At 42.6% G+C, this 23,383-nt stretch overlaps 1 protein-coding gene across 1 annotated transcript; it reads left to right on the top strand.

The window, feature by feature from the left end:
* The first annotated feature begins 3,865 nt into the window (after positions 1-3,865).
* LOC108704281 (gastrula zinc finger protein XlCGF26.1-like) lies at positions 3,866-14,077 on the top strand. Its single transcript, XM_041578126.1, has 5 exons — positions 3,866-3,971; positions 5,161-5,316; positions 6,547-7,699; positions 9,117-9,186; positions 13,192-14,077. Exons 3-5 carry the CDS (start codon positions 6,630-6,632, stop codon positions 13,681-13,683), a joined length of 1,632 nt encoding a protein of 543 aa, XP_041434060.1. The 5' UTR covers positions 3,866-3,971; positions 5,161-5,316; positions 6,547-6,629; the 3' UTR covers positions 13,684-14,077.
* Positions 14,078-23,383: the final 9,306 nt, after the last annotated feature.

The raw sequence follows: 23,383 nt of genomic DNA, 5'->3' as shown, positions 1-23,383 counted from the left end.
ACATTTGATGTTAGCAGTCAGGGTCATATTTAAATAATGAGCTTTGAAAATAACATCGGATAAAGTGAACGTGGTCTGGCTCATCCCGATGTTGACAAATAAGCAGAGCTCTTTGTGCTGGGTTAGAAAACTGTAAATATGATTATACCCAGTATCTCCTTGTGGGACTAAAGGCACATTATTCACGTTAAATCTCTCTAAACCATGTGGATTTTATGGTGTAGTCTTTTCAGAGAAACATTTCCCGCATTCCGTACATGTAAATGGCTTCTCCCCTGCGTGAATCCTATAGTGAGTGTTGAGGTGAATCTTTTCCCACATTCTGTACAGGCGAAGGGTTTCTCTCCTGTGTGGATCTGCGGATGTATCACAAAGTGATATTTCTTCCTGAAGTGCTTCCCACGCGCATTCCAGGTACAGGAGCAGAGGTGTGTCAGGATCGCACTATTCCCTGAAATGTTTCTTCCACATTTACAACAGAGAATATGTGAAGAGGCCAAGGTTGCGGGGCAGCTCTCGTATGTCACGTTGGATTTAAGGTCCGAGTTGGTCTGTGCGGTTTTAGCCACTGTAACAAGGCAGCAATTTTGTAACTGTTCCCTGTCTGTATTCAAAGGATTAGAACCTATGGCTGGTGGGCTTTGGAGTGGCTTAACTAAGGCCTGACTCCCCACTGTACTCACTGTTTAAGCAGCCCTCCTCTTCCATGATGCGCTGTTAACTAAACTGAACTGCTGCACTTTTAATTACATTCTGATAAAGATTACAGTCCGGATCTTCTATCTTAATCTCTAATATCTCAGATCTGGGACTAAAAGCTCTTGGCACCTTAAAGGAGAAACAAACCCTTAATAAAAAAAAAACCCTATCTCCCTACCCAATATAGACCCCTCTCACCCCAGCTGCCCCCGGGCAAATGCCCCTAACTCTTTAGTTACCCCTCTGTGCAGATTCTGTCCAGTGGAGTTCACAGGCGCTATCTTCAGCAGCTTCGGTAATCTTAGGAATGAGACTGGCGCTTCTGCAATTTTCCTAAATTTCGGCACATGGGCAATTTGTCGTGAAACAGAAATTGCTCCAACTGCGCATGTGCCGATATGCCGGTCTCATTCCGAAGATTACCAAAGCGGCTGAAGATGGCGCCCGTGAACTCCGCTGGCAGAATATGCACGAAGGATGGTTGATCCCAATGTTATTAATAGGGAATAAAGAGAAATATATAGGAAGGTCAGTGATCCCAATGTTATTAATAGGGAATAAAGATAAATATATAGGAAGGTCAGTGATCCCAATGTTATTAAAAGGGAATAAAGATAAATATATAGGAAGGTCAGTGATCCCAATGTTATTAATAGGGAATAAAGATAAATATATAGGAAGGTCAGTGATCCCAATGTTATTAATAGGGAATAAAGATAAATATATAGGAAGGTCAGTGATCCCAATGTTATTAATAGGGAATAAAGATAAATATATAGGAAGGTCAGTGATCCCAATGTTATTAAAAGGGAATAAAGATAAATATATAGGAAGGTCAGTGATCCCAATGTTATTAATAGGGAATAAAGATAAATATATAGGAAGGTCAGTGATCCCAATGTTATTAATAGGAATAAAGATAAATATATAGGAAGGTCAGTGATCCCAATGTTATTAATAGGGAATAAAGATAAATATATAGGAAGGTCAGTGATCCCAATGTTATTAATAGGGAATAAAGATAAATATATAGGAAGGTCAGTGATCCCAATGTTATTAATAGGGAATAAAGATAAATATATAGGAAGGTCAGTGATCCCAATGTTATTAAAAGGGAATAAAGATAAATATATAGGAAGGTCAGTGATCCCAATGTTATTAATAGGGAATAAAGATAAATATATAGGAAGGTCAGTGATCCCAATGTTATTAATAGGAATAAAGATAAATATATAGGAAGGTCAGTGATCCCAATGTTATTAATAGGGAATAAAGATAAATATATAGGAAGGTCAGTGATCCCAATGTTATTAATAGGGAATAAAGATAAATATATAGGAAGGTCTGTGATCCCAATGTTATTAATAGGGAAAAAAGTTAAATAAATAGGAAGGTCAGTGATCCCAATGTTATTAATAGGGAATAAAGATAAATATATAGGAAGGTCAGTGATCCCAATGTTATTAATAGGGAATAAAGATAAATATATAGGAAGGTCAGTGATCCCAATGTTATTAATAGGGAATAAAGATAAATATATAGGAAGGTCAGTGATCCCAATGTTATTAAAAGGGAATAAAGATAAATATATAGGAAGGTCAGTGATCCCAATGTTATTAATAGGGAATAAAGATAAATATATAGGAAGGTCAGTGATCCCAATGTTATTAATAGGAATAAAGATAAATATATAGGAAGGTCAGTGATCCCAATGTTATTAATAGGGAATAAAGATAAATATATAGGAAGGTCAGTGATCCCAATGTTATTAATAGGGAATAAAGATAAATATATAGGAAGGTCTGTGATCCCAATGTTATTAATAGGGAAAAAAGTTAAATAAATAGGAAGGCCGGTATTTTTTTCCAGAAAAGGTGGCAACCCTAACGAAGGGGTAAGTAAAGAGCTAAGGGGCGTTTGTCCGAGGGCAGGTAGGCTGGAGGGGAGGGGGTGTATTTAGGGTAGGGTTTTTTTTTTATTAAAGGGGTGGTTCACCTTCAAAGTAATTTTTAGTATGTTATAGAACAACCCATTCTAAGCAACTTTTTAATTGGTTTTAATTATTTATTTTTTATAGTTCTATAGTTATGTCTTTATCTTCTGATTCTTTGCAGCTTAGAAAAGGACGTCGCTGTTCCCTTCTAAAAATAACAAATGACTTCTATTCAGGCCTCTCCTATTCATATTCCAGTCTCTTATTCAAATCAGTGCATGGTTGCTAGGGGAATTCGGACCCTAGTTACCAGACTGCTTAAAATGCAAATTGAAGAGCTGCTGACTAAAAAGCTAAATAACTCAAAAACCACAAATATTAAAAACCAATGGCAAATAGTCTCAGAATATCACTCTCATCGTCATACTAAAAGTTATCTCAAAGGTGACCAACCCCTTTAAGGGTTTGTTTCTGCTATAATGATTTTTATAATGATTTTTAGAGATACCTGAACATATTGGAGGCCCAGATCTGTAACCACAGACTCTAGATTTTCCCCATCAGTTGGTTGAACTCATTTCTGTTCATTGTACTCACATGATACTGAGAGACCAGTTTGTGTCTTTATCTGTAATATCTCTGCGGCTGGTTCTTTCTTTATAACTTCCAGGTGACTTTCTTTTCAATGCATTTTCCTCCTGTAACTTCCTTGGTTGGATCAGTGAAGGCGGCGGATCCATGTTGGGAATGGGCAGATCAGTCCTGGAGTCTGAGTGTGAGTCAGAAGGGCTGATGGTCCATCACACAGGCCTGTGGCAGAAAGTAATCACTGGGAGGATGTCTGTACAAAATAGAATAATATAAGATATAGGATGTGCCTAGAGACTGAATTGACTTTACTACTGGCCTACAAGCAATTGTTTATTGCTGCAAATATCTCTTCAGGCAGCAGGTCCCTCACATAAAGGGGAAGTGATCGTGTCCTGGATCCTGAAAGCAGAAATAAAAGACAGGGCTGCAGTAGTCACATCGCCCTCGGTTTTACTGATGAGACACTGGGGCAGGAGCGTGTGGGACACCGTGTTGGAGGTGTCGGCCGCCGGAGAAACAAGAGGTTTGTGTTAAAAACTCTGCCACCTTCCCTTTACTGCGTGAGCGCGTACACTGCAAGTCTTGCCCCACTTCCGGCTAGGGGCGTCACTGTGCCACGTGACCGCTGCGCTCTATGACAAGAGAGGGGGCGGGGAGCTGGGTTTAGCGATTGCACCGCCCACTGCTACAGCTGTGCGCGCTCCCGAAGGGAACGGGGAAAATGGCGGCAGTTTGTTCTCATATACAGGTGAGTGCTGCACTGAGGTGGCAGAGAATAAAGCCACAGGACAACTTCCTATTGGCTGTTGTACATTGAGTCCAGGGGCGGCTTTACCTAGAAATGATCCGTCACCTCATCCACAGAGATGCCTCATACTAACAGCCAATCACCGTCTACACTTCATCTGTGGGACTCCTCCCCTTATGCTCCCCTATAGACAGCCCATGTGCATAGTTTATATACTGGCCTGTATCTAGTATCAGCCATTCCTCCCTCTCCTCATCTGTGGGACTCCTCCCCTTGTACATAGACCCCTCCCCTTATGCTCCCCTATAGACAGCCCATGTGCATAGCTTATATACTGGCCTGTATCTAGTATCAGCCATTCCTCCCTCTCCTCATCTGTGGGACTCCTCCCCTTGTTCATAGACCCCTCCCCTTGTGTCCCCTATAGACAGCCCATGTGCATAGCTTATATACTGGCCTGTATATACACTGAGTGACTTGTCTCTCTAGTATCAGCCATTCCTCCCTCTCGACTCCTCCCCTTCTACATAGACCCCTCCCATTATGTCCCTCATAAACAGCCCCTGTGCATAGCTTATATAATTAAAGAAGATTTTTTTGTAAGCATAAGAATGTACCAGTCCGTTATACTCATTTAGAATTGTGCTTAAAGAAGTAATGTTTCAGGCTGATTTATTGAATATTTCTGCAAAAACCCTAATAATCCCTCCCTTCTCTTCCACTTGCTGCTCCCTGAATTCCCAGGCTGTGCACTCAGCTCACTGCACTGTAGGACAGGAACCAATCAGCAGCTAGCAGGACCTGATAGGGAACTGAAGCCTGTCTGTGCTTGTGTGACTGCAGGGCTGTGATTGGCTGTCCCCCTCCTACTGTGCTTCTGGCAGGGACACACCCACCCCTCATTTGAAACACAGACAGGGACCAGAGAACATCTATAGGGAGCTCCAATTAAGAGGCTATTTTTAAAGATAATATTAATGTTTAGCCCATGTAAAAGCAACACCATCTATTACTCATAATTGCCTACAAAATTAGGGTTTTTTCATTTATCTTATATGTTTCCTTGAAACCTGAATGCAGTAGATTGTTGTCAGCAGTAGATTTAATGCAGAGTCTGCTTTGGGTCACAGTATTGCTGCAGAATTACTTTATGGAAATGACTTCACCTGAGGCTCTCGTTGTGCTGCAGGATTTCCCGTAGGAATAACTGAAGAGATGCTGAATATGATCCTGGTTTTCCAACCTCCAGTGACAAGAACAGAAGGAAACAGTGTTAGAAAGAAGCAGGAAGATCAGTGATGCCACAGTATCAAGACCCACCTACAGACATGTGGCAGAACTGCAGGTGACACTTTATGAGACCAACATTTATAGTTACACCATTGCATCTCTCCAGAATTATATATTGAATTAGATATTTGTAGTGTGTTGCCCCTTACAGTTCTTGTGTAATACTCACTTAGGGGACTGAAACTCTGGTAGTACAATTGGAACCTAGACAGCTGCTGGTTACTAACCTGCCAACTACTGCTAGTAACTCGTATGTCAGCCCACATGGGCAGTGTGCCCTAAGTATAGTATCAGTAGGGAAATGTTATGGATATTTAATAGGTTTTTTTTTTCTTTGAGATCAAACTGAGATACATTTTGCTTAGACTGGACGGTCTGGACAAGATGGGGAGGTGATAAGGGATGGGCGAATTTTTTCGCCTTGTTTTGCCGAAAAAATGACGCCCATAGACTTGTATGGCATTGTGCGTCAAAATAAAAAGAAGCGCGTCAAAAAAATTTCGCCTCACGACAACATTTTTTGACGCCCATAGACTTTAAGGGGCGTTGGCGACATTTCGCCGGCGGCAAATTTTTGGCGAAACTAAACGGGTCAAATTTGCCCATCCCTAGATGTGATCTCTATTGTAGAAGGTCAAACCCTTAAAGGATAAGTAAATCTTTAAAATAAGTGAATGTAAAATTGATGAGGGGCCATTCTAAGCACTTTTGACATTTACATTCATTATTTAGCCCTACTAGTCCTGCTCCTAGGTTCTGTTTTCTGCTGCCTCCTTTTCCAGGCTGTGCAGGGGAGCTGGCAGCACTCAGTTCACCGAAGTGTAGGACAGGAACCAATCAGCAGCTAGCAGGACCTGATAGGGAACCAAAGCCTGTCTGTCCTTGTGAGACTGCAGAGCTTTGGTTGGCTGTCCCCCTCCTACTGTGCTTCTGGCAGGGACCGTTAGGACACGCCCACCCCTCATTTGAAACTCAACAACTGTAGCAGATTTATAGGGAGCTCCAATAAAGATAATATTAATATAGCACTATATATTATTCAGTATTGCCTGCAACAGGGATGTGTAACTGAAGGGCCGCATGTGGCCCTCCAAAGGATTTTTATGGCCCCCACACCATACAATGACTTCTGTGGAGCCATTGGCCCACTACATATAATATAATAAACTTGACAGCACTAAACTTACAATATTAGGTGGATCTCACCAATCAGATATATATGTCTTCTTGAATACTTATACTTATGTCTTCTTTAATGCACTTATACTGTTTTCTACCATGACAGGCCATTGGATCATACGCACTGATGTGAATAATAACAGAGCTTCATCTCTTTACAAACAAGAGCCCTCCCTGCATGTTGCCAACATGAATCCACAAATAGAAAAGGGGAGGTCAGAGGGAAAAGAAACAAACCCAAGTGATTGTCCAATCACGATAAATGACGAAACACCATCATTTTCTGCTGCTAATAGGAAAGAGGCTGAATCAGAAGCATCAGAGATGAAGACCAAGAAAGGTCGGCTGAGCTCTAAAGATCATCTGAAGAATGTATTAAACCTTAGCGATGGGAGGACTCAAGTGCTTGCACCAAGAAACATGAAACTGGAGAATGAAGTGCTGTACCCTAAAGAATATAATAACTCGGCCAAAAGGCTTTCATTTCCAGAAGCTGAACCAGAAATATTCCCAATAATGTCGGAAAAAGATTGTCCATATTCTGAAGATTATTTGGATGCAATGGAAAATACCGGCGTCACGTTCATCGATGAGAATGGTCTAGAGATTATACCTCCGGGGGTCAAAATAAACAACTTAAAAATCTTACAGATAAAGGTTGAGAAAGATAACTCTGAGGACTCTTGGTCAATGGCCCAAAGCTCGTCGGATTCAGAGGACATCGATTCTCCTGAGACCGTGAAAACGCCCAAGGAACCTCTCCTTTGCACTTACTGCGGCAAGGAGTTCAATAAAAAGTTCAATTTCCAAATACATCAACTGGTGCACACAGGGGAGAAACCATTCACATGTTCAGAGTGCGGGAAAAGCTTCTCACAAAAGCGAATCCTTCAAACCCACCTTAAAGTTCACACGGGGGAGAAACCTTTCACATGTACAGAATGTGGCAAATGCTTTGCTCAGAAGATTCACCTTCACACCCATCTGAAGGTTCACACGGGGGAGAAACCTCACAAGTGTCCAGACTGTGGGAAATGTTTCTCTGTAAAGAGCAACCTCCGCAAACACCAGATCGTTCACACTGGGACAAAGCCGTTCACTTGTATGGAATGTGGCAAAAGCTTCTCTGAAAAGGGCAGCCTTCGCAGACACCTGAAGGTCCACACCGGGGAGAAACCTTTTAAATGTATAGAATGTGGGAAGGGCTTCACCCGCAAGATTCACCTTACAAAGCACCACAAACTGCACATTGGGGAATAACGTCAAGCACAGATCACGCAGGGCTGTTGGCGAGAGAGAGAAAAGAACAAGGTGACCATGCACATGTTTGGCCATCCATACAATATCTATTGGTTCAACCTGTGGATCGATTCCTCAGATACTGTGTGGGACTATCTGGTGTTTGGCCACCATAGTCTAGGGCCAGACAATGGAGACAATTGTGGATTCTCCGCGGTCGGATAGTCTGCTGTCCTGCTGCTTTCCTTGTATTCTAAAGGCAGTGAGGATTTCGGAACAAAGGGCAAAATATCGCATTTCGGTTCCAAAATCCGCCGCATTTGCCTGTACTCGAGAAGAAGCTATGCATCCAGCTGCAGGCAGAGCAGGGGAGCGGGTTCCTGGAAACGCAGACTGAAATCCGCAGTCATCTAGCCCTAGCCTTATTCCCTATCACAGGGGTGTTAGCTTGCAAACCCGCACTTGGCAGGCGTCCTTGCAAATTCACAGCCAAATGTGGCCGGGTCAGGGAAAGTGACAGCCAAAGCCAACGTTTCACCCAACGTGAATTGTATCTCTTCAAGCAGGAGGGTCAGAAGATTTCACTGCTGACATGTTGTGATAACGCGTGTGTCACCACCTGTTATTCTGTCGAAAACTCATCGCAACAAAATTAAATGGTGTTACTGAGATATAGAAAGGTGTGCAATGGAAATGGTAACTTTTCTTCACACTGAGACCTCGTTCACTTTGCCGTAGATCCACTTGGTCATTCAAGCGCTTACAGTCAGGATCAGATTTCTTGAGTTCTGGTTTCCCTTTGGGGTCCAATTACTGGTCTGCCCCAGTGTTTCTATTAAGCTGAGCCTTTGGGCACACAAATTTAGAGGCCATGTTGCACATACAGCTGAGAACGAATTAGAGAGAAGATTGGTCTATAACAAATACTGTGCATAAAAACAGTGACATAACACCCACTATAGTCCAGGCCGTTCCTGTCATGAGGCAAGATGTGATCCTCAGGTGGCAGTGAGCAGGCAGTTACCAGGGGTTGCAAAAAGCTGCCTCTTGTAGCTTTAAATTTCAAAAGCACAATAAAGCTTTCTGCACTAGCATGCGCCCCCCCCCTTGAACCACTCCAATAAGGTGCAGTGTGGGAGGGGTTTGGCATTGGGCTGCTGCCTTAGACTACGTGTAGATTCCTCACCCTATTGGCCTTTCTGGCTGACTAGGCCCTGTCTCTCTCTCTGCAATAAAGGATCAACACAAAATAATGTAATTTGTTTTCACTCTTCTATGTTGTTAGAAGAGGTTGTTAGAAGAGGTCAGACCACTGTCGCTTGACAATGCAAGATGTCTGCGAGTATCCTGCATGGGAACTCGGGCCAATTGCAGGCTGCATTCCCCCCAACTCCTGTTAGAGACCTGCAGTTAAATGTAACTATTTCCCCCAAACAGTTTGATCCACCACCGGAGTTCCGTCACTTCAGTCCGCCCAGAAGAGGGGGAATTTATAGAGGGCCAGAAGGTTTGACTCTTGCTTAGTGGGTCACGGTTGGGCATGGGTCTGCCCAACTGGATCCGAGCAGGACTCTAAGAAGTGGGCTTTACAAGAAGTCATTCATATGTAAGAGGTTCATGCTTGTTGGTTGATGTGGAAGTTTCTTACCCATAGGCATCATTTTGGCCATTGTGACTGAAGTCCCACTTCAATGCAAATATTAGGCTATACCCTTAATCTGAAATGTTTTGCCATCAGCACGTGTTGCCACAACTAGCTGATCTGACAGAAGGAGCCAAGCTTTTCTATTCCTACCTTCATGGGATTATCCCATCTGGCTGCTGATCTAATTGGGTTGTGTTTTATGATGTTTGTTATTTGTATAACTTCAATATGTCTGGGTCAGGAGTAGTACCTACAAGCATCTACAGTTTTACTTTTACACCGAGAACGATATACTGTGGCTCAGTCAAGTTTACTTAGCTTGTTTCACCATCCTACAGTCAGAAGTACATAGAGCCACCACTAGTGATGTGCGGGACCTGAACCCAACCTGAGTCCTCCAAACCTGACCCGACAGCTCTATTTATAGACCCACACCCAGCCTGACCATCACAAAAGGGGACAGGCACACTCCTTTAAATAGAACGCCTGGGCATTCCCTACCACATTGGTTAAACTGAAGAAGCCACTCGGATGAGTGGTGAAACATTTTCAATAAAAACTCTAAATGTCCATTTGCCTTTGACTTAATTCTACTAGATACCGGAAGCGGATAATGCGATGCAGTAGGATCGAAAATGGGAAGCGGATAATGCGATACAGTAGGATCGAATGGGAAGTGGATAATGCGATGCAGTAGGAATGAATGGGAAGTGGATAAGGAGATGCAGTAGGAATGATTGGGAAGCAGATAATGCAATAGAGTAGGATAGAATAGGAAGCGGATAATGCGATGCAGTAGGATCGAATGGGAAGCGGATAATGCGATGCAGTAGGAATGATTGGGAAGCGGATAATGCAATGCAGTAGGAATGATTGGGAAACAGATAATGCGATGTAGTAGGAATGATTGGGAAGCGGATAATGCGATGCAGTAGGAATGATTTGGAAGTGGATAATGCCATGCAGAAGGAATGATAGGGAAGCAGATAATGCGATGCAGTAGGATCGAATGGGAAGCAGATAATTTGATGCAGTAGAAATGAATGGGAAGCAGATAATGCGATGCAGTAGGAATGAATAGGAAGAGGGTAATTTAATTAAATATCCTCTCAAGCTGAAGTAATCATAGAATGGATGCTGATGTATTTCTATAGGACCAGGTTAAATGCTAATTTTTGGTGTTAATGGGCACAAGTTTATGGTTTCTAAGCTCAGCATTGTCTATAACAGGTTGATAACGTTGCGCCCTGCGCAAACTTTGTAAATAAAAGGACTTCCAGGTCACGGGTTTGATGCCGATTATAGGAATTGCTACCTTTGTTCCTGGGTGTTCCTAAATTATTCCTGATTGTATTCCTGGACTTTGACTCTTGCCTGAACCTGTCCCACAATCCTTGCTGCCTGCCTTTTGAACCTTTTGCCTGAATTTGACTATACTTACGCCTGACCCCTTTAGGACTATAACCCTAAGCTTCCTCCTTGGTCGTACTTCTCCCACTGGGAGCCGATAGGCCCCTGACATTTAGCCCTCGTCTCCTCTCAAATAACCGATTGTCATCTTCATTGAGTCTATGTTGCTGGTATTCATAGCATTAAAGGGCCTGTAAAACAAAAAATGTTACAGTAATGTACTCACCCTTCATAGACACAGACTTTGTGTTTGCTTCAGAGGCCCAAATATTGTTTTTATAAATAAACTGCTGTGTAGCCATCGGGGCAGCAATACGTATACAATCGGGTTAGTTCTGACACCGGGAGATAAAAAAGGGCCAAACCCTACGGAACTGTAGAAGCTTTATTGCTACAAAATATGTCCCAGTGGCTGCACAGATCCTATCTGATCCCCATTGTAAGCAACAGTCCTGTCCTACTTTATGGCAGCTGAGATTCTAGCTATCTGTATAACAGAACATTCTGTCCCAGTGGCTGAACAGATCCTATCTGATCCCCATTGTAAGCAGCAGTCCTGTCCTGCTTTATGGCAGCTGAGATTCTATCTATCTGTATAACAGAACATTCTGTCCCAGTGGCTGCACAGATCCTATCTGATCCCCATTGTAAGCAGCAGTCCTGTCCTGCTTTATGGCAGCTGAGATTCTAGCTATCTGTATAACAGAACATTCTGTCCCAGTGGCTGCACAGATCCTATCTGATCCCCATTGTAAGCAGCAGTCCTGTCCTGCTTTATGGCAGCTGAGATTCTAGCTATCTGTATAACAGAACATTCTGTCCCAGTGGCTGCACAGATCCTATCTGATCCCCATTGTAAGCAGCAGTCCTGTCCTGCTTTATGGCAGCTGAGATTCTAGCTATCTGTATAACAGAACATTCTGTCCCAGTGGCTGCACAGATCCTATCTGATCCCCATTGTAAGCAGCAGTCCTGTCCTGCTTTATGGCAGCTGAGATTCTAGCTATCTGTATAACAGAACATTCTGTCCCGGTGACTGCACAGATCCTATCTGATCCCCATTGTAAGCAGCAGTTCTGTCCTGCTTTATGGCAGCTGAGATTCTAGCTATCTGTATAACAGAGCATTCTGTCCCAGTGGCTGCACAGATCCTATCTGATCCCCATTGTAAGCAGCAGTCCTGTCCTGCTTTATGGCAGCTGAGATTCTAGCTATCTGTATAACAGAACATTCTGTCCCGGTGACTGCACAGATCCTATCTGATCCCCATTGTAAGCAGCAGTCCTGTCCTACTTAATGGCAGCTGAGATTCTAGCTATCTGTATAACAGAGCATTCTGTCCCAGTGACTGCACAAATCTTATCTGATCCCCATTGTAAGCAGCAGTCCTGTCCTGCTTTATGGCAGCTGAGATTCTAGCTATCTGTATAACAGAACATTCTGTCCCAGTGGCTGCACAGATCCTATCTGATCCCCATTGTAAGCAGCAGTCCTGTCCTGCTTTATGGCAGCTGAGATTCTAGCTATCTGTATAACAGAACATTCTGTCCCGGTGACTGCACAGATCCTATCTGATCCCCATTGTAAGCAGCAGTTCTGTCCTGCTTTATGGCAGCTGAGATTCTAGCTATCTGTATAACAGAACATTCTGTCCCAGTGGCTGCACAGATCCTATCTGATCCCCATTGGAAGCAGCATTTCTGCCCTGCTTTATGGCAGCTGAGATTCTATCTATCTGTATAACAGAACATTCTGTCCCAGTGGCTGCACAGATCCTATCTGATCCCCATTGTAAGCAGCAGTCCTGTCCTGCTTTATGGCAGCTGAGATTCTAGCTATCTGTATAACAGAGCATTCTGTCCCAGTGGCTGCACAGATCCTATCTGATCCCCATTGTAAGCAGCAGTCCTGTCCTGCTTTATGGCAGCTGAGATTCTAGCTATCTGTATAACAGAACATTCTGTCCCAGTGGCTGCACAGATCCTATCTGATCCCCATTGTAAGCAGCAGTCCTGTCCTACTTAATGGCAGCTGAGATTCTAGCTATCTGTATAACAGAGCATTCTGTCCCAGTGACTGCACAAATCTTATCTGATCCCCATTGGAAGCAGCATTTCTGCCCTGCTTTATGGTCGAGATTCTAGCTGGCACAGTAATCATTTCATTGGTGAGAAAAGTATCTATCATTGTCCTGACAAGTTTGTTGTCAGGCGACGTGACCTGCTGTTACAAGTTACAAGGTATTATACTTTCTACCTTAACAAGTCTGCACCTCTGATGGATCCTACGCTGATACACTGAGAATTTGAACGAAGAAGCCCCCTATCCCCCACAGTCAGAGGAGTGACTGCTGCCCATTACCAACATGGATCCAAACTCTTCACCAAGACAATGAAAAGGGAAACCATCAGACTTTAAAGATCTTGTGACTACAATAAAGAATGAAACGGAGGCTGATCCAAAGGGGAAAGGGTCTCTCAAAAAAGCTATCTTCATAACCACCAGAGAGCCCACACAGGAGAGAAACCATTTAACTGCAAAGAATGTGGGAAGAACTTCTCCAGAAAAGGAAGTCTTCAGAGACACCAGATCGTTCACACTGGGGAGAAACATTTCACATGTACAGAATGTGAGAAAGACTTCTCTGAAAAGACCACACTCCACATACACCTTAGGGTGCAGACAGGGGAGAAACCATTCAGATGTTCTGACTGCAGCAAAACCTATTCTCAAAAGTCCAACCTTTACACCCACTATAAAGTTCACACAGGGGTGAAACAGTATTCATGTACAACATGCGGGAAAAGCTTTGCTGAAAAGACCACACTGAATACACACCTTAGAGTACACACAGGGGAGAAACCATTCACATGTACAGACTGTTGGAAGAGTTTCTCTAAAAGAGGTTCCCTTAACATGCACCGGAATATTCACTTAGCGGCAAAGTGATTCTCGAATGCAGAACACGGAGAAAGGTTATCTCCATAGAACACTGGTCGCAATCACCAGAAAGTTCACATGTTCATCATGTTGGCCTTCAAACTGGAAGAATTTTTAGAGAAACTTTTACTTGGTCAGAATTGAAAATCCACAGCCTCGCCTCTAATGATTCAGTAATACAGATTGATGTCTTGATCCTAAACATCCTACAGTGTACTTGTACATCAACATAGCATCAATTCTACTAGTAATACCTTGACTCCAAATGATATGTAATGAATATATCACCGAATATGGAGTATTAATATTAGCGGGGGGTGTTACTAGCCAATTAACGTTCTCACAGTTTCCATCACCAACTGATTTTCGGATCCTTTGTATCACAGACAGCACCATCAACGAGTATATTTTCTTAAAACACCTTTATTTGAGACATAGGCTCTTGACCCAGATAAAACGCAATGTTTCAGACCTACATAGGTCTTTTTTCAAGAAGACCTATGAAAAAAGAGCCTATGTCTCAAATAAAGGCGTTTTAAGAAAATATACTCGTTGATGGTGCTGTCTGTGATACAAAGCACATTAACTTGATGTTTTAGTAACATATTAGAAACATATTAAACTATGTAAGAGTCTATGCTTAAGAGTTAATGCTTTCATATTTTTATTAAATCTCCCCTTTATACAAGATACAAGCTGTTGGATACTCATGGGCAGATTGTTTTGGGATGACTAATACCAACATCAAGTATTCCTTTTGGTCAGACACATAAACATAAATATTCAAGTAAATGGGGGTAAGGTCTGCTTTTATAAGTTCATATGTGTGTAATACCCTGCAAAAGTGATTGAGGAGTATGTGGGTAAATCTGGCTAAACCTGCGCCAATATGATGGACTATGGTATGTGTATGGTGTCCTGCCTATCCTGACCATAATCTTGGGATTTCATCAGCCAATATGGTGTTGGCCAGATCATCAGCAGATGAAGTAAAATCGATAAAACGTTTGGCTCAAAATTACTCTCTGAAAAAAAGCGTCCTTAAGCCCCTCGTACACTCACATGCCATATTTATCATGGCTGAGAGCATACCAGATCAGGAGACTTCAGGAAGGGGGACCTTTCCATTGAAATTTACCTGAAGTCCCCTTCATCATCTAATCTGGGTTGGGTCCAGGCACCATTTCTGAGAGAAAGTGTGGAGAGTGTTGGGGAGAACATGAGAATCTTAGCAAAAATGGGATGTAATGGGATTTTCTTTTTTTAAGAATGAACGCAGGGCTTTTCTGTAGCATAGACCATGTATGGGAAAAGCTTCAAGGCTGCCAGAACCTTAATTTGCACTTATATCGTTGTGTTCAGAATAATAACGTTGATTGGAGAGGGGAAAACATATAAAGAAGTGCAGAAAATGATGGGCTGCTCAGCTAAAATGATCTCAGATGCTTTAAAATGGCACCAAAACCTGCAATATCTGGAAGAAAAGGGAAAACTGCCATTGGAACGGATAGAAGAATATCCAAAATGGCAAAGACTCAGTCAATGATCAGCTCCAGGAAGATGAAAGAAGGAGTAAAGTTCCCTGTGATACTGTTACAATTAGAAGTGACTGTGAAGCCAAGATATCGACAAGAAGCCCCCGCAAAGTCCTATTGTTGAAGAAACCTTTCAAGTGCACAGAATGTGGGAAGACCGTCTCTAAGAAATGCTCCTTCACCACTCACTGGAATATTCACTTGGGGGTCAAACTATACTCTGGAGTTTCGTCAGTGGGCAGAGGATACTGAATGGAATCCCGCAGCTCTGAAGAACCGCTACCGCCTGGGTCTTTCGGCGGAGCTGAAAAATGAGTTGGCCCGTACAGGCATCCCTGACACCTTGGAGGAACTTATCCATACCTCCATTCAGTTGGATCAAAGACTCAGAGAACGTAGGGAGGAGGAAAAGGCTGAAAAGGCTGGTCTTGTATCTCCTACCTGGCTCTTACCTTCTGCTCCACCTCCTATCCGTATGCCTCCTATGATGACATCTACAGTTCCTACTGCTACTATCAGTACTGCCCCAGAGCCGATGCAGATTGGAGCCATTAAGTCCGCATTAACCCCTGAAGAGCGCCTCAGACGTCACAGGCTTAATCTTTGCTTGTACTGTGGTCAAGCGGGTCATCTTCTTTGGAATTGTCCAACCCGTCCCTTGGGTAAGGAGACTTTTGGAAGAGACTTTAATGGTTGCAACTTTTCTGTGTCCTTACTGACAATCTCTCTATCCTTGCAGTGGGGAGACAAGGTGGTGGAACTACAAGCAATACTTGACTCCGGGCAAGTGGGTGCTTCTTGGACCGCGAAGTTGCCCTTCAGTTCCAAATCCCTCTTCAATCGAAGAAGAACCCTATAGCACTTCGTGTGGCGGATGGTTCCCTAATCACTTCGGGTCCTGTGGTTCAAGAGACTGCTGCACTGTTTGTGGTGATTAATAAAATTCATGCGGAAGTAATGAATTTCGATGTGGTTTCGTCTCCTTTATTCCCTATCATTTTGGGGTTACCCTGGTTACAGAGACATAATCCTTCTATCAATTGGGCCACTGGTGGTGTAACATTTTCTTCGAAATTTTGCCTTTCTAAATGTTTACTTGAGAATTCGTCTTCTTCAATTAAAGTATGTTCCCTTTCTCCTTCTTCTGAAATTCTTGATCTACTCCCTCTGGCGTATTGGGAATTTGCTGATGTTTTCAACAAGAAAGGAGCCGATAGGCTACCTCCCCATCGAATCTATGATTGTCCCATTAATCTTCTCCCAGGAGCTCAAATTCCTTTCGGACGCATTTATCCTTTAACAGAGCCTGAACTCGTGGAGTTACGCACTTATTTGGATGAAAACCTTGCCAAGGGATTTATCCGACAATCTTCTTCTCCTGCCGGAGCCGGGATTTTCTTCGTTGAAAAAAAAGACCATTCCTTGAGACCTTGTATTGATTATAGAGACTTAAATAAGATCACGGTCAAAAATCGTTACCCTCTTCCTCTCATTCTGGAGCTGTTCCAACGATTTAAGGAGGCCAAGATTTTCTCTAAACTTGATCTACGAGGGGCTTATAACTTGGTTAGAATTCGGGAAGGGGATGAATGGAAGACGGCATTCCGTACCCGTTATGGTCATTTTGAATATCTCGTTATGCCGTTCGGACTTTGTAATGCTCCCGCTACGTTTCAGCATTTTGTCAACGATGTTTTTCGAGACTTTCTTGATATTTTCGTCATCATTTATTTGGACGATATTTTAATTTTCTCTAGTTCTTTGGAAGAGCATAGAATGCATGTTAAGAAAGTTCTTGCCCGTCTCCGTACTCATCAGCTCTATGCCAAGGTTGAGAAGTGCGTATTCGAACAGACATCTGTAGACTTTTTGGGGTTTTTTATTTCTCCTGTAGGAATTCAAATGGATTCCAAGAAGATCTCCGCAATTATTGATTGGCCTGTTCCCTCTTCTAAGAAAGCGGTTCAACGCTTCATTGGATTCGCAAATTTCTATAGAAAATTTATAAAGAATTTCTCTCAAATTATTTTACCGATAACTGAACTCACACGCTGTAATAAAAAATTTTCTTGGTCACCACAGGCTCAGATAGCTTTTGAGAAGTTGAAGAAACTCTTTACGTCGGCTCCAATTCTTCGCCATCCAGACTTGGCTCTTCCATTTACGTTAGAGGTCGACGCCTCAGAAAATGCTGTGGGCGCTGTTTTATCACAAAGGTCTGGAATTCAAGAAGAACTCCATCCAGTCGTCTTCTTTTCACGTAAATTAGCCAAGTGCGAATGTAACTACGACGTGGCGGATCGTGAACTACTCGCTATTAAATTAGCATTAGAAGAGTGGAGGTATCTCCTCGAAGGTTCCAAACACCCAATTCTCATTTTCACTGATCATAGGAATTTGGAATACCTACGTTCTGCCAAGAGATTAAGACCTAGACAAGCAAGGTGGGCCCTTTTCTTCATGCGATTTAATTTTCACCTGACTTACCGGCCTGGATCCAAGAATGTCAAGGCGGATGCCCTATCCCGCATGTTTTCCTCTGAGGATGAGACTCTCTCTTCTCCCGAGACAATTCTAAATTCAAATAACTTTCTTTTGTTGCAGTCTGTTCTGGTGAATCAAATTAAGGATGCATCTAAAACCGTTTGTGAACCTTCTTTAGTGCCCAAAGAAGGGTTTCTTCTTCATGAGGGGAAAATCTTTGTTCCTGAACAAATGCGTTTGGAAGTTCTCAAAAACATTCATGACGCTAAACTGGCGGGTCATCCAGGTATTAAGAAAACTATTGTTTCTGCTAAAAGGCTATTTTGGTGGCCTGGGATGACTAAGGACTGTTTGAAATTTGTCTCTTCGTGTGAAGTTTGTACCAGATTCAAGGATTCTCATGTTCGTCCTATTGGCCTTCTCCAACCCCTTCCAGTTCCTTCTCGCCCTTGGGGTTCGGTGTCTATGGACTTCATTTCTGACTTACCACTCTCCTGTGATTGCTCCACTATTGTTGTCTTCATTGACCGCTTGACCAAGATGGCTCATTTTAAATCTTTGCCTGGACTTCCTTCTGCCTCTGAGATGGCGGATTGTTTCATCAAGGAAGTAGTAAGACTTCACGGTCTTCCCGATGAGGTAGTATCCGATCGTGGTCCACAGTTTACATCTCAGTTCTGGAAAGCCTTATGTGGTGCTCTTAAGATTTCTGTGTCGCTTTCATCAGCTTTTCATCCTCAAACCAATGGCCAGACGGAGCGAACTAATCAGACCCTTGAGCAGTATTTGAGATGTTACTCCTCTTATCTCCAGGATGACTGGGTTAATCTCCTTCCTCTGGCGGAGTTTGCTTATAATAACGCCCAACATTCTTCTATTAACCAGTCCCCCTTCTTTGCAAATTATGGCCTACATCCTGTAACCTTCCCTTCCTCCATTGTTTCAGATATTCTTGTTCCTGCAGTCAAGGACCGGTTAACCTTTTTGGCTGATAATTTTCTGAAACTCCAGAAGAACATGAGAAAAGCACAACAGAACTTTAAGATATATGCAGACAAGAAACGAAGAGGTGATCCAGAGTTTAAGGTGGGGGACCGCGTTTGGTTATCCACTGCTAACCTCAAATTGTCCTGCCCCAGTAAGAAGTTGGGTCAACGGTTCCTGGGTCCTTTTCTTATTACTCGGCAGATTAATCCTGTGGCTTTCCAACTTAAGCTTCCGGCTACCTGGCGTATTCATCCTGTGTTTCATGCTGCTCTACTGAAACCAGCCTCCGCATTTCATTTTCCTGGCCGCTGGACGCCGGCGACGGTCGCGGACGCATGGGCGCCGGTGACGGACGCCAATGACGGACGCACTGACGTCAGCTGTGCGACGCCAGCGTGATGACGCTAGTTTGGCGCCAAATAGCTCTATTTAATCTCAATCTGTACTCTGACTCCTTGCCTGGTTATTAGGTTATTTGACTGAACCCCTAGCATTATATACTATTGATCTTCTGTGTTTGACCTCAGCCTGTTTCCGGATTGTCTTATTGCCGCCTGACCTGACCTTCTTGCCTGACTACGATTACGATACTTCGCTGCCTGCCCACGACTTCGGCCTGTTTGACTTCGCTTCTGCCTGAACCCTCTGTACTTCGCTTGGTCAGTCTCATTGGCTACTCGTCACTTCACTTCTCCCTGTTCCACTCCAGGTGGGTTAGTGTTGTGCGAGGCGCTTGTGGGTTCGCATTCTGCTAAATCCTGCTCCTTCTTCGTTGGATCAGACGGTAAGCCTGACAGGAACACTCACACGGAGGAGAAAACCTACACATGTCCACAGTGCGGGGAAAGCTTCTCTCGAAAAAGCTCTCTCGATGCTCACTGGATACTTCACACAGGGGAGAAGCCTTTCACATGTAGAGAATGTGGCAAAAGCTTCTCGGTACGAAACAGCCTTCAAAAACATTTGAGAGTTCACCAGACAATCCAAATTGGCTAGAAGGCTTTAGGGTAGGAGTAGGGTTGGATTGTCTCCAATAAAGGAAAGGTTTAAGCACCGGGGGAAGGGGGTGCCAAAATGTTAGCAATCCCCAGTGAACACATTTCCTTTCCTGTGACCACAGCCTGGTGCTCCTGTTTGCAGAATCCTGCACCAGTTGGGGCACTTCTGTAGGAGCACCATGTAACCATCTTCTTCACCCAGGGCCAGGCGGATGGGCAGTGAATTGAAAAGCCAAAACGTAGAAATAAAAAGTTGACTCTTTACTCTAAAGCGCATGTGTATTGCCCTGCGGCTAAATGGAAGAAGATAGAAGTAGAAGACGATTGCGACATGATGCTCCTGCTGTTTTCAGCAAACCGGATACTGGCCTGGGATCTTAAAAGAAAAAGTAAACCTTTAAAATAAGTAAATGTAAAATTGATGAGGGGCTATTCTAAGCACTCTTCTTATTTACATCCATTATTTATTCTTTCTTTATTCCAAGATATTAAGAGATACATGTACTGTTAATATGAATGAATTTTGTTACAACAGCGCCACCTGCTGGTCAGTTTCCCACCAGTCTGACCACCAAGTAGTCAAGGAAGTTGTCAGGAGAAAGAAAGAGGCTGATGTTCTTCTGCTTAGGAAAGATGTGAGAAAGGTTTCTAATTGTTTTCCTAAGCAGAAGAACATTAGAGCAGCCTCTTTCTTTCTCCTGACAACTTCCTTGACTACTTGGTGGTCAGACTGGTGGGAAACTGACCAGCAGGTGGCGCTGTTGTAAAATAAGAATGTACCAGTACATTATCTTCATTTAGATATAGAAGAATTGTGCTTAAAAAAGTAGTGTTTCAGTCTGATTTATTGAATATTTCTGCAAAACTCCCTGAATTCCCAGACTGTGCACTCAGCTCACTGCACTGTAGGACAGGAACCAATCAGCAGCTAGCAGGACCTGATAGGGAAATGAAGCCTAAAATTATAGAGAAAAAAAGGTACCCCGTGGGTAACAACCTAATCAATAACCAGCATACAATAAACTCTTAGGATTAAATAAGTTAATTCAATAAATAGATTAAAGTGCAGGAAATGCCTCCAAATTAATTAATTAATTGTACAACTACTTCATTTAAAGATAATTCATAAAATCTATAAAGTGCCAATTAGTGCATAATATCCATAGGGTAGTTTAGTCAATTATCATTCTCAACTTCAATAACAATTCATGGTTAGACCAAACCAAAAAAAGATAAGATAAAATGACAAGGTTCCTCAAGGAGTGCAATTAATTGTGTACAAAACTAAATTACGGTAAGTGTGAATTATTAGGACCAAAAGGAAATATATTGAATTAATCAAATACTAATATTTGTATGATAAGTGCTGGAGATTAAATTAATTAAAAAGATCTCGTTACGTTAAAAAATGACCAAATAGGATGAAAAATAAAACCAACGCTGCGGTCAGTAAAGTAGAGAGAAGATATAATGAAACATGGGAAGGTGGAGCTGTCCCAAAACTAGCTGCCTGTTGTTTTCTAAGTCTGGGACACCACAAAGAGGAAGGCAGGACAGGGGAACCGAGACTGTGGCCTTGGTGTATTAACTTGCCCTGATCTTGTAGAGACTAAGTTAACCCTAATAAGCCACAAATCACCGGCCCCTTGGAAAGGAAGGAAGATTGGTTAAGGTAAAAGAAGACCGCAGCAATAGGAATTAGATCCAACCCAATAAAGCACCAGGAAACAAATCTTTAAAAAGAATCTCAGGAGTTGAGCGACTCGCCAACGCGCGTTTCGCTTACAAGCTTTCTCAAGGCGAAATAATTGATCCATTTTGGGACGCTGTAGAAGCGTCCCAAAATGGATCAATTATTTCGCCTTGAGAAAGCGAGTCACTCAACTCCTGAGATTCGTTTTAAAGGTTTGTTTTTTCTGACGGTTGTCAGTCCTCGTGTGGAACCATTGAGATCTTGTTAATTTAGGGAGTTAAGAGGTGTTTTCCCCTATTTTCTATTATAAAGGGAAATGAAGCCTGTCTTCCCTTTAACTGCCATGGTATTATATGCTACTGTCAGTTTGGAGGTCAGTGATCATAGAAAACTTGGGATGCACTAGATATGTCATTTTCAGATTTAGACCTCAGCACTAGCAGTGGATTCTGCTGAAAACAAAGTATTTGCCTGAATCAAATCTTGCAAAACAATGTGCAAAAACCAGTGTGTGTCCATTGTCTGTTACCAAGTGATTGTGTTAGTCATTATGGATTTTCCTTTAAATACATGAGTTTTAAGGACATTTATTAGGGTGTAGCTGTTCAGTTTTTAGGACATAATGTGTATTTATTGAGATTTTAATTTAGTGCAATTGACAATTTGAGTATTAAAGGGCACATGTGCCCTAAAAAGAACTTTTGGCATAATCATCATGCATCAGTATTTTCAGATAATTTGCAGTCAGCATTAATTTTATTGTCTGTACCTTTCTCTTGTGCTGCCCCCCTGGGGTGAGTGGCCCCTATTACCCTTGCCTAACATAAGTCAAAGCAATTACCCCCCACACATACACACACAGATTCATTCATTACTAGCATGACTTATGACTCTGTGTTTGTCTTTGCGCATTTCTATGTTACATGTATTTATGTATTACATGTATTTATTGTATTTATGTATTATTATAACCTGTAACCCCTCCCCCCTTTGTCTTCTGTACTCCTGGAATTTCTTAATAAAGAATATTTAACAAGAAAGACCCTTTTAGGAACTGTTGTGGAATTTCAGGAACAGGAGACCACTTTTTTTTTTTACAAGTACATTAGAGGACATTATAGACAAATAGCAGGGGACCTTTTTACCCATAAAGAGAATCACGTACCAGAGGCCTCCCCTTCAGACTAGAGGAAAAGAAGTTTCATTTAAAGGAACAGAGTAGGGGGTTCATCACAGTGAGGACAGTGAGGTTGGGGAATGCACTGCCGGGTGATGATTCAGTTAATGACTATAAGAGGGACTTGGATGATTTCTTGGACAGACATAATACAAAGGCTATTGTGATACTAAACTCTATAGTTAGTATAGATATGGGTATATAGAATTTAATTAAAAGTAGGGAGGGGTGTGTGTATGGATGCTGGGTTTTCATTTGGAGCGGTTGAACTTGATGGAATTTGTCTTTTTTCAACCCAATTTAACTATGTAACTATTTTACACAAACGCTGTGGATTGTGAACTCACAAAGAGTCAAAACCCTGAACAGGGAGATGACATGGTAAGTGGTGGGAGAGCAAAGAGATCTCATTGTTACAGTACAGAGAAACAAAGAACTGCTCTTACAGCCAAGCAGGTGGCTCAGCCCTCAAGGCCAGGCTACTAGTGACCAGAACAGAATCCATGTAAGTCAGGGGAATCTGCATCTACAGGATATTATTCTCTCTCAGTATCATTCCCACTATAATGTGTCCCTCAGACCTGCTCCTTGTGTTTATTGTTTGTGGCTCATTTAGGAAGCAGAGGAGTAGAATGAGGGGCACACGGGTAGTTCAGAGAGTAGAGTTACGAGGGTAGATAATGTACAGACAGTGTTGAACTGGGGGGTCTGGGCCCACAAGCACCTGCTCCGACCCCTTCAGCAGTCACCCACGACCCTCCTCCATCCACCCCCCTGACCAGAGTGTAGATGCCAGTTAAGTTTACACAGGCTGGAGATTTGGGTAGAGAACAAA

The sequence above is a fragment of the Xenopus laevis genome, chromosome 9_10S, assembly GCF_017654675.1.
Source record: "Xenopus laevis strain J_2021 chromosome 9_10S, Xenopus_laevis_v10.1, whole genome shotgun sequence".
In the NCBI taxonomy this organism is placed as follows: Eukaryota; Metazoa; Chordata; class Amphibia; order Anura; family Pipidae; genus Xenopus; species Xenopus laevis.
This window is presented reverse-complemented; position numbering and strand designations above follow the sequence as displayed.